Below are 15,054 nucleotides of genomic sequence, written 5' to 3'. Positions count from 1 at the left end.
ACTATCCCACCTCTGTATCTATAGATAAAAAGAATAACGGTTAAGTCAATAATACCTGAATACTTACCCTTGCCAGGCTCTATTCTAAGCACACACAGAGTAATTCATTTATTCTTTGCATCCCATTTTAGAGATAAGGAAATTTAGGCACTAACAGACTAAATCATCTACCCAAAATTACAAAACCACTGTCAGACTGGGATTCAAACTCAGGAAATCCTGCCCTAGTCTAAAGGCTATGCTCTTCATCACACTATACAAAAGTGGAAACAGGCCAGGCATGGCGGCTCACACTCATAATCTAATTACTTTGCGGGGCCGAGGTGGGAGGATTGCCTAAGCCCAGGAATTTGAGATCAGCCCTGGGCAACATACTCAGACTCTGTCTCTACCAAAAAAAAAAAAAAAAGGGTGAAAACAGACTTATGGGCCAGATAAAAGTTCAAGATATAAGATGCTATGCTTCTTAAAAATTACATTCCGTCATCCTTGTATTTATGAAAACAAAGCAAAAACAGAAATCACGCACTTACTGAAAAGCTGAGTCAAACTGAACAAATCGAGTCAAAGTTTAATTTTAAAAAGGACAAATTATTGGGCCTCAGATATATTTTATAGGAGTCGTATTCCAGGATTTCAGAATATTTAATAGCAAAATTTTGTTATTTACCAAAAATAAATGAAGGAGAAACTCATAAGGCCATTGGACAATAAAGATCTACAATGTAACATTAATCACGATGTTTGTATCTGCTACTTCTCCAGCCTCATTTCCTGATTCAACTCCATATATACCTTATGCTTTAACATAAAGATCCTTGGCACAGGGGGGATTTTTAAAGTACGAACTATTTGAGAGCAATCCTAAATTTCTGTTATATGTACTAACTCATGGAGATAACCTCACAGGGATTCTCTAAGGATTAAATTGGATGAAACGTACAAAATGCCTGGCAAAAATTTAAATCCCACATGCAAATATGGATGATGCTGCACTGCGAACGGGCCCAGCATTGACTCTGTCATCCTGGGTATTTGGTAATTCACAACCACATTTAGCATTCTCAAATGTCAATGCCTATAATAATCTCACTCCCCACCCAGCTTCCTCACTTCACACCTATGGTTTTCCACCATGCCTTTCTCTATCTGACAAACTCATACATTCTCGGCACATACTTCTACTCTGGATATTTTAAAAAAAAAAAAAAGGATTCACTAATAACCTACTAATAACCTGCATCTCCACATCAAAATTAGTAACTCCATCTTTGTAATTCAGTAAAATACAGCACATAGCCTTAGGCCCTTTTACCCTTATCACAATGTATCATCACCCTTTAAGTGGGTATGCCTTCTAGTAGACTACAAGGTAGGGTGAATATCTTACTGACCTTGAAATTCCAAACACCCAACTGGTGTCTGGCACATAGGACTCACTGAAATTTTTTGTTTGCTTGCTTGTTTTTAAATAAAGTATACAAAAGAGTGAAAAAGGAATGATACCTGAAAACATGTACATCTATCATATATCAGTTAAAATTTTTTTAAATTATAGTTATTTATAATTATACTTTGTTCCAAAGAAGGGGGAAGGGAGACTTATTTTTTAATACTGCAAATGTATAACAAAAACTTCCACTAAATATTCTAATATATATTTTGTTATAACTTCAGTAAGGCATAATGACAAAAAGTAGATATATTTAAGGTACACAATTTGATTTGATATATGCATACATTATGAAATATTCACCACAATGAAGCTAATTCACATAATCCATCACATCACATCCTTACCTTTTTTTTTTTTTGGTATGTTAAGAACTCTTAAGGTCTACCCTCTTCACAAATGTCAAGTACAGTATATGATACTATTAACTACAGTCATACTGTTGTACATTAGATCTCCGAACTTATTTATGTTGCATAACTGAATCTTTGTACTTGAAGTTTCAACATCTCTCCATTTACTCCTTTCCCTAGCCCCTGGTAACCACCATTCTACTCTGTAAGTTTGATATTTTCAGATTCCATGCAGTATTTGTCTTTCTATGTCTGCGTTATTTCACTTAGCATAATGTCCTCCACGTTCATCCATGTTGCCATAAATGGCAGGATTTTCTTCTTTTTAAATGCTGAATAATATTTCATGGTGCAAGTGCGTATGTATCACATTTTCTTTATGCATTCATTGATGAACATTTAGGTTGTTTCCATATCTTGGCTATTGTGAAAAATGCTGAAAAGAACATAGCAGTGCAGATATCTCTAACAGATATTTTCAGTAAATGTAGCAAGGATACTAGATAAGCTACCACAGTAGTGGCCTTTTAAGAAACAAAATATTTATACATATTTTCATATTTTTAGATTATGCAATCCACTCTCAGGCAATTTTCAGGTTTACATTTTAAAAAGTTTTTTTTAATTAGCCATCTGTGGTGCCTCACAGCCTGGGAGGCTAAGGCGGGAAGATTGATTGAGTCCAGGAGTTTGAGGCTGCAGTGAGCTATGATCATGTCACTGCACTCCAGCCTGGGCAACAGAGTGAGACTACATCTCTAAAAATAAATAAATACATAAATGTTTTTAAATAGTCAATTTCAGCATCTTTATATTTCCAGTTACTCATACCATAGCTGGCACAAAACAGTAACTAAATAATGTTTAAAACTCTATGCACACACAGACATATTCACCAACGACTGGCTTTCTCAATTTAACCCTCTATAGTTCTTTTTAGGACCCATATGTAACAGACCTAGAACCAAACAAACTTTTTCCTTCCTTTTTTTTTTTTTTTTTGGTGACAGGGTCTCACTCCGCCGTCCAGGCCAGAGTGCAGTGGCCTGAACAGGGCTCGCTGCAGACTTAACTTCCCCCAGGCTCAGGTGATTCTCCCATTTCAGCCTCCTGAGTAGCCAGGAATACAGGCGCACATCATCACGCCCAGCTAATTTTTTTGTATTTTTTGAGGAGATGGGATTTCACCGTGTTGCCCAGACTGGTCTCGAACTCCTGGGCTCAAGTGATCTGCCCATCTTGGCCTCGAAAAGTGCTGGGATTACAGGCATAAGCTACAGCGTACGACCCCATACAAACACGGAATAAACATCAGAGGGTATTGTTACAAATGCAAATTCAAAAATAGCCAGGGGTACCTATAATTGCACTTTAGCTTTTCTTTCTTAATGTGGTACCCAGAAGAAAGAAACGGCGAGGATTAATACAGTCTGAATATGTGTGGCAAAGCAGAAATAAGAGCTAAACATGACAATGGTTCAACGCATCGGGGAAACAGAGCAAAAATTACATATACGTCATTAATGAAAACGTTAGAGATTTACTGCTGGACAACAGGAATAAAGAAGGGGGATTAAGATTATCTAGTTATCCAACATCAGATTTTTTGAAAAAGAAAAAAAAGACAGTAATAGAAAACATGGGCCTGTGCAACTTGCAGTGTGCTGAGTAGGAGACAAAAACTTCAAACAAGGGTTTAAAAAGCCTTTTTACTTATTGAGAATATTGTAAGAAACTACAAATCACTTTCACTACCCTAGGGGGTTTTGATGACGCTGCTTATGATAAGGCTGTTTAGTATTCTGTAATCACATAAATGAAATATTCATTTCAAGCATTTTTTAAATTAAAATCCCAGCACTTAATTAAACAAAACAGTTTTTGAGGTGTTTCAGTTCCATATAATGTCAAGTTTAGGAAGATCAAAAAGAGGTAGAGAAAATGAAAATGACTAGAGAAAAAAGTTACACAGAGGTCAAGATCCATAAGCACACAAAAAAACAAATCCATACGCAAAAAGAAACACTTGGACAGATACAGGTACTTGGGCTCTGAGATGAATGTTAGTCCAAGTAAAACTGCACTTGCCAGGCTCTGTGGCTCCAATCAGCCTGTGTGTACTGGAGGGGAGTTACCACTATCTTATGAAAACACTGAATAGACATTATTAAACATTCTGCAACTGCTCCTAGCCTTAATCCTGAAATTGTTTCACTTTAAAGGATATGGCTCACAAAGCCTAGTAGAAAGGAAATTACTCTCGGGACTGCAGCCATGATGCTTGTGCTATATCACACCAAGGGCCAAAGGAAATAAAGCCAAAAATCAAATCAATCATTGGCCTGGGGTTCCCTACCCCCAATTTAGAACTTTCCTAGTAATGAAGTTCTCTGAGGAGGAAATGTTCAGCTAGACTAGAGGAACAGGAGGCTGAGAACTAATTTTTCTCAGGAAAAATTAGGCTTTTTTCTCAGGAACAGGAGGCTAAAGGTAATTTTTATATCTTAAACTTCATATAAATAGCCAGATTCCTAAGCTAAGAATAAAGTCGATTTTATAAAATTTCATCTAAACATTTTCATAGCCACTCCATAGTTAGAATTCTCAAGACCTCTCCTTCTAAATAGTTTCCTGACATCCTTATCTCTGTTATCTCCTCATTGCCATCCACCCAGAATTAGCTTTCTCAAACACAAAGGACATGTCACCCCCATCTTCAAAAACCACAATGCCTCTCACCTCCTAATGACAGGATATAGATTTCCAACTTCAAGAGTTTATTAACAAAACACTCTGAAAGTTCAAAATGCCTTTTACCTTAAAAATTAAAATATATGTACATTTTCCCTAACGTGCATATTTAGAAACCTTCAAATAGTTTTATATCTCTCAAATAATCTAATAAAATGGATATGCCAAGAAAAGGTATCATATTTGTCCTGGATGTCTCATTCTTCCCAGTATACAGCCGAGTACCCCAGTTTTAAATGTGCTGACATTTTGATACATACTGAATACACTAGGGAACTGTAAAGCTCTTGATAATTTGGCCCCAATCTTCTTCCTTCTTGCATTCCCCACTACTCTACATATACCTTATACTTAACTCTAAAGAAAAGTATTTACCCCCTATTCTTGCATATGCCTCCTCCCAGAAAGCCTTTTCACTTATCTCCACAAGAAGTCCTACCTATATATCGAGGCCCAGCTCAAATCCTGCCCTCCTCCAGGTAATACTCTCTAACAGCCTCTTCCTTTCTCCTACACTTTGCAGTCCCTTGTGGTGCTAATCACAATCCATCGCATATTGTTTGTATAAGGATGCATACAACATACCAGCTAAGAATCCAAGCTTTGGAACCAGAGAAACCCTGGTCAACCTCTAACTCTGCTACCTACTAGATGTGAGCTTGGGCAAGTTACTTAAGATCATCCAGCATGTTTCCTAATCTACTATATGAAGATAAAGACAGCAACAATAGAAACTGAGGACTACTTGTGGGGGAGGTAAGAGGAGGGGTAAGTGTTGAAAAACTATTGAGTACTATGCTCAGTACCTGGGTGACAAGATCTCATTGGTAACTAAAATCTCAATATCATGCAATAAACCCAGGCAATGAAACTGCACGTGAATCTAAAATAAAAGTTGGAATCTAAAATGAATCTAAAATAAAAGTTAGAAGGAAAGAAAACAGTAGCTATCTAACAGGATTAGTCTCAGAATCAAAAACAGTGATGTATAATATAAAAAGCACTTAGCACAATACTAACACACAGAACAGTTTAATAAATGTGCCTATTACTACCCAGTCTGAGTCCAAAATGGTCAGACCTACATCTTATTCTTTTTTTTAATTCTTTCCCACTTCTCTTTTGTGTTATTCTGCTTGTACTTAATAATTATTTAGTTAATAAAATCTGATCAATTCAGAAGTAAATTCCTAGGTAGATCTTAACAAGGTGAAGTCCAAACTCCAGTAAATGTCAAAAAATGGCTTATTATCCATATTATTAGCAGTTAGTTTTAGTATTAGCTTAGCCAATATATACATTAACTATCATATTACATAAATGCAGACGTCCGACAATCATTGTGAAAGTGTTCACACCACAATTATCATCAACGATTAGCCCACTATCAAAAATCCTTGATATCATTACGCAAAAAGAGCCTAAATTAATCTGAAAATACCAGCATGTATCCAGCCACAAAGCAAGCCTTTGGCAAGCTAAATCATCCTGTGTCCTCCTTTTGCATAAAAGGAAGCTAAATCTTGGATCCACTTTTCTAACTGGCCCTCTGAATGCTTCCTGTGCTATGAGATTCCCAACAGAGGCCAGTTCTGCCATGTATTAAGAGTACCAAGGGATGCAATGTTTCCAGACCAATTAGATTACTATCAATTCTTAAATGTTCAGAATCAACTAGATCAAATGGATATGAAGAGATTCTTTAATCCTGTAGTTAGCAACAATAATACAACTACAGCAATGACCAAAGACTGGTGACGAAAAGCACTGGTAATGATACTAAAGGGGAAAGAGAAAGAGAATACAGTAAATGATGGCTTTAGGAAGTTCAGAAAGAGCAATGTCACAAGAGGAACAAAGGTCTCTCAGCCTATCTGAATCCACTTTGAGTCTACGGTCACAATGGAAACACTAACATGTGTAAGTTATTCGTAACATATTACTGAAAGCAACATATATATCCCACAGGCAAACAAACTACTAATAAAAATAAATAAGGAATACAACTGATTTCATTAAAAGTTCAGTTTCACATTTTGCCAATGACAATCATGCTAATTTTAGATATTTCCATCTAAATTAATGAAAGCCCCACAACACAGATGTGTGTAACAGTACTGGGTAAAGTGGCCACTCTAAATGGTATTATATGTGATATTATATGTTGAGCTAAGAATATATTAAATCTTAATTGAGATTTTAATACTTCCAACAGACATGTTTTTATATATGTATATTTCTAATAACATGCCAAATCAGTGAAACGGTATTACAGTTAAGATAAAACCTTCACATAGGCACTAAAGAATGTTACTTTAATTCATTCTTTAAAAGGATAGAGGCAAATATTTTCAGTTAAAATTTGCTTCCAAAAATTCTGAAACAATTCCGTAAGAAATAATGTAATGTTTCAATTATTCGGCATGTTTTTGTTTGTTTGTTTCCCTTTCACAAGCTATTTCTCAGGGACCCTATCTGGATGAGATCGGTCACTCCCTACCAGGATCAATTCATCAACTCTAAATCTGTTTGACAAAGAAGGAAAAAAAAAAGTATTGTTTTGAGTTATTAAAGCACTGCTTTAGAATACAATCACCAAGCTCTCAGTCACCTATTCCTAACTTGCTTTAAATTTCAATCACTTTCAAAGTAAGTGCCCTAAATATATAAGCGCTGTATATGTAATTTAAAACCCTTACTATATAATGTTATGAATATTGGTTCTGTCTCATCAAAAACATTTGCACACTGAATTCTGAAAAGGTAATATTTAAAAAGGAAAAGAAAATATAAACCTGTATTCATTATGACAATGGGTCTGTTTATTTGGATGATTTGTATAGTTTTGAGCAATAACAGTTTATTTGAGCAAATAAACACAGGATAATTTAAAGGCAATTTACTCTTAAAGTACACTAAATCCCTAAAGTAAAACACTTGAGAGGCAAGCTGCAGTGAAAAAGAATGTTTTATACATCTTATTAGTCAAAGGCTAACTCTTACGGAGCTTCTAAAGGTAAGTATTAAAAATGCCAATCTCGAGAAGAAAACAGAAAAGTGATTTTGGCTGTCATTTTGCAGAGCTATTAAGAACACTCACAGCTAAATCACAACTTTAATCAGGAGACAAAGAGACCAATTCTTCTCTCAGAATGCTTTCAAAAATTTTCAATTTTCAAAATTCACGTGAGGTTTAGTTCTCTTATTACTGATGCTCTACTCCATCTCTATCCATTAACGCTGCCTAGAATATGATACCACACCACAGTATTTTGTAAATTCAGTCTACGGTTTTACTTCCTGAAGTGTACACTAATGCTAATAAATTAGGTTCTAGGCTTTGCATAACATTTACAAATAGAACCATAAAAGAAAGCACTATTCATACACTCTTAAGAATGGGAAAGAGCCCTATAGAGGCCATATAGTTCAAAGAAATTTTCAATATTTTCTAACTTCATCATAGATTTTCAATTTACCTTTACCAAGATATGGGTGCTATTGACTGTATTTACATAAACTTATTAAAATAACAATTTAATTTGTATATTGTGTAGTTTCATGATATAAACTTTAAGTGGAAACGTTTAACTTGTTAAAAATCAATATTCTGACAAAAGGAAAGTAAAAGAACATCAGAAATAATTCCAGGGTATTCTTCTAGCAAACTTATTTTAAAGCCCTATGGCACAAACTCATTTTGTGTGATACATCGGATTTTTTTCCATTAAGAATCACCTTTTTCCCCCATGCCTTAAATAAGTATAGAGAAATTTAAGTCTTAAAAGGGATTGTAAATGGCTTATTAAAATTCCATCTGAGCAATTTTCTTGAGGTGATCTACACAGTATAAAATATACTTATTAGCAGTCAATAAATACTAAATTTTCTGAATTGCTTGCCTCTTTACCAATTACTTTTTGACAGAGCATTAGCCAATTATGTATTAACCCAATTTTTCTACTCGAGAAACCTAGAACCACTTATACCTTCTAGAAGCCTAAATATTCCTGCTCCTTCCCTTCCTGCATGAGGCATTAAATCTTCAAATTACAGTCTTATCTATCAACTTTCCTAATAATCACTATTCTTCACTATACTGTTACTTGCCACATTTTTATTTGGAGAATAAATACTATTCAAGCATAAAGCTGTCTGATCTATCTTCTCACTCAAACTGTACTATGCTCCTAATACTGATTATTCTATAATCACTTTATCCCAGTTACCCAATTGGTAGGTTTGATGTATCAAGTTCCATTTAATAGGGCTTGATATGCTTCAGGGTAAAGTTAAACATGCTGACCATTATGTTCTATACTCTACATCCTCCAAAGCTTTTAAAGTTTACCAACATCCTTCTTCTCTCTAGAATAGTAAATATCCTATCATAGAAATCAGAGAAACTGCTTGGCTTTAAAGAATACAGTTTCTGAGCACTTGTCAGAGAAGCTGTTAGTAACTTCCAGACGCCCGCAGGACTATCATTTTGGTTAAATTAATCACGGGTCATCTTCTGCCACTTTAAACTTTTTAGTCTTACTATTGTAGGAAATCTACAGATCTACTTTAAAAATAAGTGAAATACTAAAAAAAAAAAATCATTATTTTAGCTCCATTACTTTTCCCAAAGAAATCATTTCAGGGTCCTTACATAGTAACTTTTACTTAAACCACAACTGATCAGTTGTACATAACACCGGAAGGCTTTAAAAAGGATACAATTCTGCACTTAACCTTACAAAACACGTTTCCAAGTTTTCAATTACGAGAACGTTCTATATATATAAAAAAAAAAAAGGTGCTGGTGCAGTCTATCAGAACTGTGCTGCTAGCTGCAAGCCCCGAGTATGCTGCACTTTGCAAATTTTAGCTATAATTTCTGGTTACCTGCTGAGGTTTCTGCACCCTTTGTCACCCAGTGATGCTCCCACCACCAAACACTTTCCATCACCACTTAAAACGGCCTCCTTCCACCCCGCAAAAAATGCACTGTAAACTTAGGCATTTCTGCATACTAACACGGAACCACTAATATCACTAGGTATTATGGCTCTCAAAGAATCCCCTTTAGCAGGCTCCCCTGGGACGCTGTGCTCAAGCGGGGCTTTGAACCGGTGAGACTCGCTGCCAGCTGCCTTTGCAAAAGCAGCACCAGAGGTAGACTCAATACCGCAATGCTGCTGCTGACTTTTTCTAGCAGTTTCAAAAAAAAAAAAAAAAAAATCAGCCCAGTCCCCTGCAGACCCTGCTGGCACTTCTGCAGCACGAAAGAGAAACCACCGCATTGCTCAGCTTGGAAGATCGGAGAGCCCGACTGAAGGGAGGGGAATCAGTGCCGTCGAGAGGCTCGGCGAGGGCGGGGTGTCGGGGTGAAAAGGAAAGACGTCCGGAGTGCAGGGGACCGCGACGAAGCAGCAGCCAGGGCTCCGCATCGCGCCCTGGACGGGGCCGCGGAATAGCGGGCGTCCGGCGGAGATGCTGACCTCTGCACGGGTTGGGGGTCCCACCGCTGCCGGCCGAGCCCCGCCCGCCGCCCCCGGGCCCCTCACCTGTCATGAGCGCCGGGCTATCGCCGGCCGCCGCGGCGGGAGAGGAGGCGGCAGTTGCGGCAGAGCCAGTCGCCCGCCGCCCGCGGAGGTGCCGGGGCACAAGCTCGCAACCGTCCGCCGCTCCGGCTACCAGCAGCCCGAGCACCAGCAACGCAGCCCAGCGCCGCCGCCGCAGCAGCCAGCCCCAGGCTGGGCCAGGAGTCGAAGCGGGATGAAGGCGCCGAGAAGCCGGGTGAAAGCGCAGCGGCGCCCCGGCCGCCTGCAGCTCGCCCGCTCCGCGAGGCGCCGCCACCGCCGCCGGCGACTCCTCCGGCCGCCCCCGCCGCCTCAGACACGGGCTCCCGCCGGGCGCCAGCCTGGTCCCATCGGCACCGGCGGCCTCCGGAGCTCTGATCCCGGCTGCGTTCATTGGTTCCGGTTATTTAAAAAAAAAAAAAAAGGTGGGGGGTAGAAAGGTACGGCGTCTTCAGGCGGTGCACGACACCCGCGCTGCTGCTGCGGCGAGACCGGGATCCGCTGCTCTGGCGCCACCAAACACCAGCCCCAGCGCCCGCGCCGCCGCCGCCGCCACCGCCGCCGCCGCGGCGCATCCCCCCGCCCCCTCCGGCCCGCGCTGGTCGTAGTACCACGCTCCGCCGGGACGCCTCCCTCCCCTCGCACATTCGCTCGCATACCAATCCCCCGCCTCCCTCAGGCTCTCCACGGCGCAGGCGCGGTGCTGCTGTACTGCGCGTGCGCGGCATCCCAGCCCCGCCCCGGAGGCGTTCCTGGACGGACGGTAGTACCGCGGGGCGGCTGATAACGCTTTAGAGAGCCGCGAAGATAGGGGGCGGGGAAGAAGGGGGACGTGTACCCCTCCCTCATTCACGGTACCACCGCGAGGGGGCGTGGGGGGCTACAAGGGGGCGGAGAGAAGAGTCCAGACGTCCCACATCCTGAGGGCGAGTTTCAGCCTCGTGGAGGGCAGCGAAAGTAATTGCATGGATCAGGAAAATCTTGCAATCGGAAAACAGCAGCGTCCCCGTAATTTCAATATAGGTGGGGCTTACAAGTGGCTGACTGTTTAGACGCGGTTAGCCTAGCTTAGCGTTTTATTTACTTGCCAAACATTTCACAAAGCGCGTGCTATGTGTGAGTGTACCAGGCATTGCTCTAACCGTTTTACACATTTACATGCTATAACTCCAAAATTATCGTTACCCCCTTTTACGAATGAGGAGACGAAGACCCAGAAATGTGAAGTAAGTTGTCCCCAGTATCCCACAGCTAATTCATGGGAAATGAGCGAGATTTAGCAGCCACTGAAAAGGCCTATTTAAGAGAATTTACTTTAGCCTCTGACTCTCCTAGGTACATTTACCTGAACTCATCACCTTCCCACCCCCATCCCATCGACTCTGTGCTGTATCCTGAACCGGCTGACAGAACAATGATGTAGACTTGACTTGTTTTCGCCAACCTGGAATGAAGCAAAGCTCTTGTGCACCCAAGATCTGCTCTCTGTTGTAAATCCTGTTCAGACCTGGTCTAATTGGTTTGAATAAATAAAGAACGGGAATCTTTCTCATCCAAACTAGTTGCCAGCATATTTTTAAGGCCACCTCCCTTCAAATTTAAAAGGAAGTGTTGAATGTAATGTCACTATAAATTAAAAGCCCTGGAAATTCACACGCAAGGAGGCATTCTTTCTCCCAGGGGCACAAAATTGTTTAAAATTTGCAGATAGGGTTATTAAACACGAAGATCCTTTTGCTATTGGGTTTTGTTGGTTTCATTCTGCTTATTGGTTTGTTTGCTTGCTTTCTCAAGCCAAGAAGATACTCAAATTACATTCTCCTAAAGTATTTCTTAGGTAGCCTGGCTAAGATAACCACAAATATCGTTTATTGTGGAAGGGCAGATGCACACTTTAGAAAAGAATCAAGGATGTCTTTGAGGCTAAGTCAATCTATCAACAGTTATTTCTCAGCAGACTTCTTGTGGGCATAGTGTTCAGGTGGCAATTCTTTATAGGGCAACCGGGAGATTATATTTCCCCTGCTGAAAGGCACAGCGATGAAGTCACACCAGAGTGCTGAGTGCCCACCAGAGAAGATAATTCTGCTAGGGGACCAGAACAATATAAATAACAAGCTTGTTCCTGCTCTCCAGGAGGCATTTCATTTATTAAATGTTTACTGAGTACCTAGTATGTGCCAGGAAGAGTACTGAGTGGTGAGGGTTAGGCAAGAGAGACACTTGAAAAAGGCAATTAAGTCAGCAGTCAGGGCTATGAGATAAACAGCACAGTCCCATGACTAAGGCATCTTACAATCTTTTCAAGGAGATAAAATGTACACCCATTAAACAATTAGAGGCTAATACAAGGTAGTAATCAGTTGCTAAATGGTGTAGTGCAAACTGTTACAGTAGTAACAGTATAAAACCACGAACAAATTAACAAATCACAGGGGCCAGGATTCTTTAAACAAAGATGATTTAGTATTTTTTTCTTCTTTTAAAGATAGGGAGGGTGTTGACATTGAGAGTGTATTGGATTGGAGTTTTAAGTGTTTATTCCTCTCACTACTGGAACCGGAAAGGAACTAGGGATCGGATCCGGCAAGCACTAAAAAGACCAAGGCCAGGCAGGCCAGGGGCCAGGAATAAACCCTCCACCTCAGATCATCTTTGCCACAGGTATAGAACTTTCCAGCTGTTAAATGAATAGCCGGAATGCACCTTGCTGAACAGAGAGAGGAACGTGTCACTGTGCATCACAGCATAAACCTAAGAACAGAAAGGAGAAAATCCATTCCTTGGCAAGAAAAGCCCAACCCTAGAATTATATATGCTTCTATTTGCAAGCCAAACATAAACACAAGACTCCAAATGAGGCAATCGCTTACCTTTCTCCCCAGGTTTCCTTTCCCACCTCCACGCTTTTGTTTTCCCTTTCCTTTCCCTTGTTCTCACCACCCCAAAGCTTTCTCTCCTTCCCTGTCGCCAAATCCCATTCAAAATCTACCCTGAGGCCCTTTTCCTTGGCACTTACCCGACTCCTACAGCCAGCCTATACCTCTCAATGTCCAAACCTCATGATATGCCTTTTTTTTTTTCAGAACGTCTTCACTGTCCCATTTTCACCAAATCATGACTTCAAACACCTGATGGGCAGCATTGAGCTCTAGAATCAGGCAAACCTGAAAGAAATAGCAATTCCACCACTTTTCAGCTGTGTTACGTGCAGACAGGTTAATCTGTCCTCAGTTTCCCCACTTTTAAATTGGGGATCCAACCATGCCCGCCCCACAAGGTTGTTAGCGGCGGCGGGAGAATAAACAGGGAAAGCCCTTGCGCGGAGCCCGGCACACAGGTGCGTTGCCATCCCTTGGGGAGAACTGGCTCTGGGCGTGCATTCTAAGCTTGTTCTTGGCTTAGGATAAACGCATCGCACTTTGTCTGCCCATGTTGTTTGATTACATTTTCTTGCAAATCCCAAACTACTGGGCGCGCCTGCACAGACGCACAGCAGGATCCGTGCACCGGCTCCTCCCCATCCCAGAGGCAAGCCTGCCCTTCCCAAATGTCGGGCTCCCTATCTCCCTCTTCTCCCCTAGCTCCCGCACAGCCCACAGCGCGCCGCCAGCTCGAACTCGGAGAACCGGTTCCCTACAGACGGGCGCGGCAGGGCGCCTGCGCCACCGCAGCCTCGCGCATGCCCGCTGCCTCCTGCCGGCTTCCCCCAGGTGCGCGAGTTCTCAGGCTGCTGTGTTCCGGGACGCCGCGCGCTGCTGCCCGCCCGGCTTCCGCCTCCCACTCTGTGGGCGGGGCGCCCGGCCGCCGCGGGATGGCGTCACCGCGTGGGCGGGCGCGGCGGGCTGTCAGTGGGAAGGGTGGTGGACGTGGGGCGGTAGTAGGGGTGGAGGTATAGAAGTGGGGAATTCCGGCGCCTCGCCCTCCCACTGATTTTCTCCTTCCCGTCTTTGACTTCCCTGCGTGGCCGTGGAATGTCGGGACAGACCCAGCAGGGTGGTCCAGCCTGGTTCGCTTGCTCTTGATGGTGAAGTCCCTCGGAGAGCTGCCTTTGGTGGAAATGCTGTTAGGTATCGAGTTTTCCCGCTGACTCTCGACAAACGCTAACAAGGGACTCGAGGTGCTGAGAACTTTGGAAACACCTCTAAAGTGATATAGACAATGTGATGGCTCCATTCGATCAATGAAGCCCTAGCATAAAAATGGGGTCCTCAAATTGTTTAATAAAGCACTAGGAATAAAAGTGACACCGTGGAAGTAACTCATTAGCAAGACCCTTGCTCCCTAAACCCAATAAAACATGAGATAGTCCTCAAGTGGTGTAGTGAAGGTGGAAAATTTTATTGCTGCTTTCTCTGGGAGCAGAGAAAGGAAGTCTTTTTAAGTGTCTTGCATCCAGGATAGGGAGTTAAAAACTCTAGATTTTACTAACATAGTTTTTTAAAAGCCACTCAACAGAAGCAAGTTAACTTTGCCCGCTAAAGCCCAGTGCAGTCAGAGGGCGTGTGGGGTGAGTCGTTTATATTATTAAATACGATATGTTTGCTCTATACTGCTTAATTTGAGGTGTTGCATGAATATTATTGATCACATGATAACTGATAGATGCTGAAGCAGTAGGAATGTTGACATTTTCCACAAAAAGAGGACTAGAATTGTGATGGAGCTAAAGTAAAGATCATAACAACTGAAAATGGTGAGAAAATGATGGCTATTGTCAAAAAGACAAGTGTTGATGAGGATGTGGAGAAAAGGAAACCCTGGTATACTGTTAGTGGAAACGTTAATTAGTATACCCATTTTGGAAAGTAGTATGGAGGTTCCTAAAAAACTAGGAATAGAATTATCATATGATCCAGCAGTCCCACTTCTGAGTATATATCCAAAGGAATGGAAATCAGTATGTCAATGAGATATCTGCACTCCCATG

General features: G+C 41.4%; 1 protein-coding gene and 1 long non-coding RNA gene across 8 annotated transcripts in view; one reads left to right on the top strand and one right to left on the bottom strand.

The window, feature by feature from the left end:
* Positions 1-13,755, bottom strand: part of STIM2 (stromal interaction molecule 2) — a 161,180-nt gene extending 147,425 nt beyond the window's left edge. For 5 of the 7 annotated variants that reach the window (XM_031010393.3, XM_031010394.3, XM_055385891.2 and 2 more), the window contains exon 1: positions 10,110-10,662. In XM_031010393.3, the coding sequence (XP_030866253.3) occupies positions 10,110-10,518 (409 nt within the window). In that variant the 5' untranslated portion in view covers positions 10,519-10,662. Of the gene's footprint in view, positions 1-10,109; positions 10,663-13,143 lie in introns of those variants that run through there. The other 2 variants (XM_055385890.2, XM_063705228.1) reach the window with 2 other exon arrangements.
* Positions 10,997-11,682, top strand: LOC134758309 (uncharacterized). The gene is made up of 2 exons (XR_010133358.1): positions 10,997-11,350; positions 11,460-11,682. It is a non-coding gene; the product is annotated as an uncharacterized lncRNA (long non-coding RNA).
* Positions 13,756-15,054: the final 1,299 nt, after the last annotated feature.

Source organism: Gorilla gorilla, chromosome 3, assembly GCF_029281585.2.
Source record: "Gorilla gorilla gorilla isolate KB3781 chromosome 3, NHGRI_mGorGor1-v2.1_pri, whole genome shotgun sequence".
NCBI lineage: Eukaryota > Metazoa > Chordata > Mammalia > Primates > Hominidae > Gorilla > Gorilla gorilla.
Note: the sequence above shows the minus strand (reverse complement) of the source record. Positions and strands in the feature narration are given on the sequence as shown.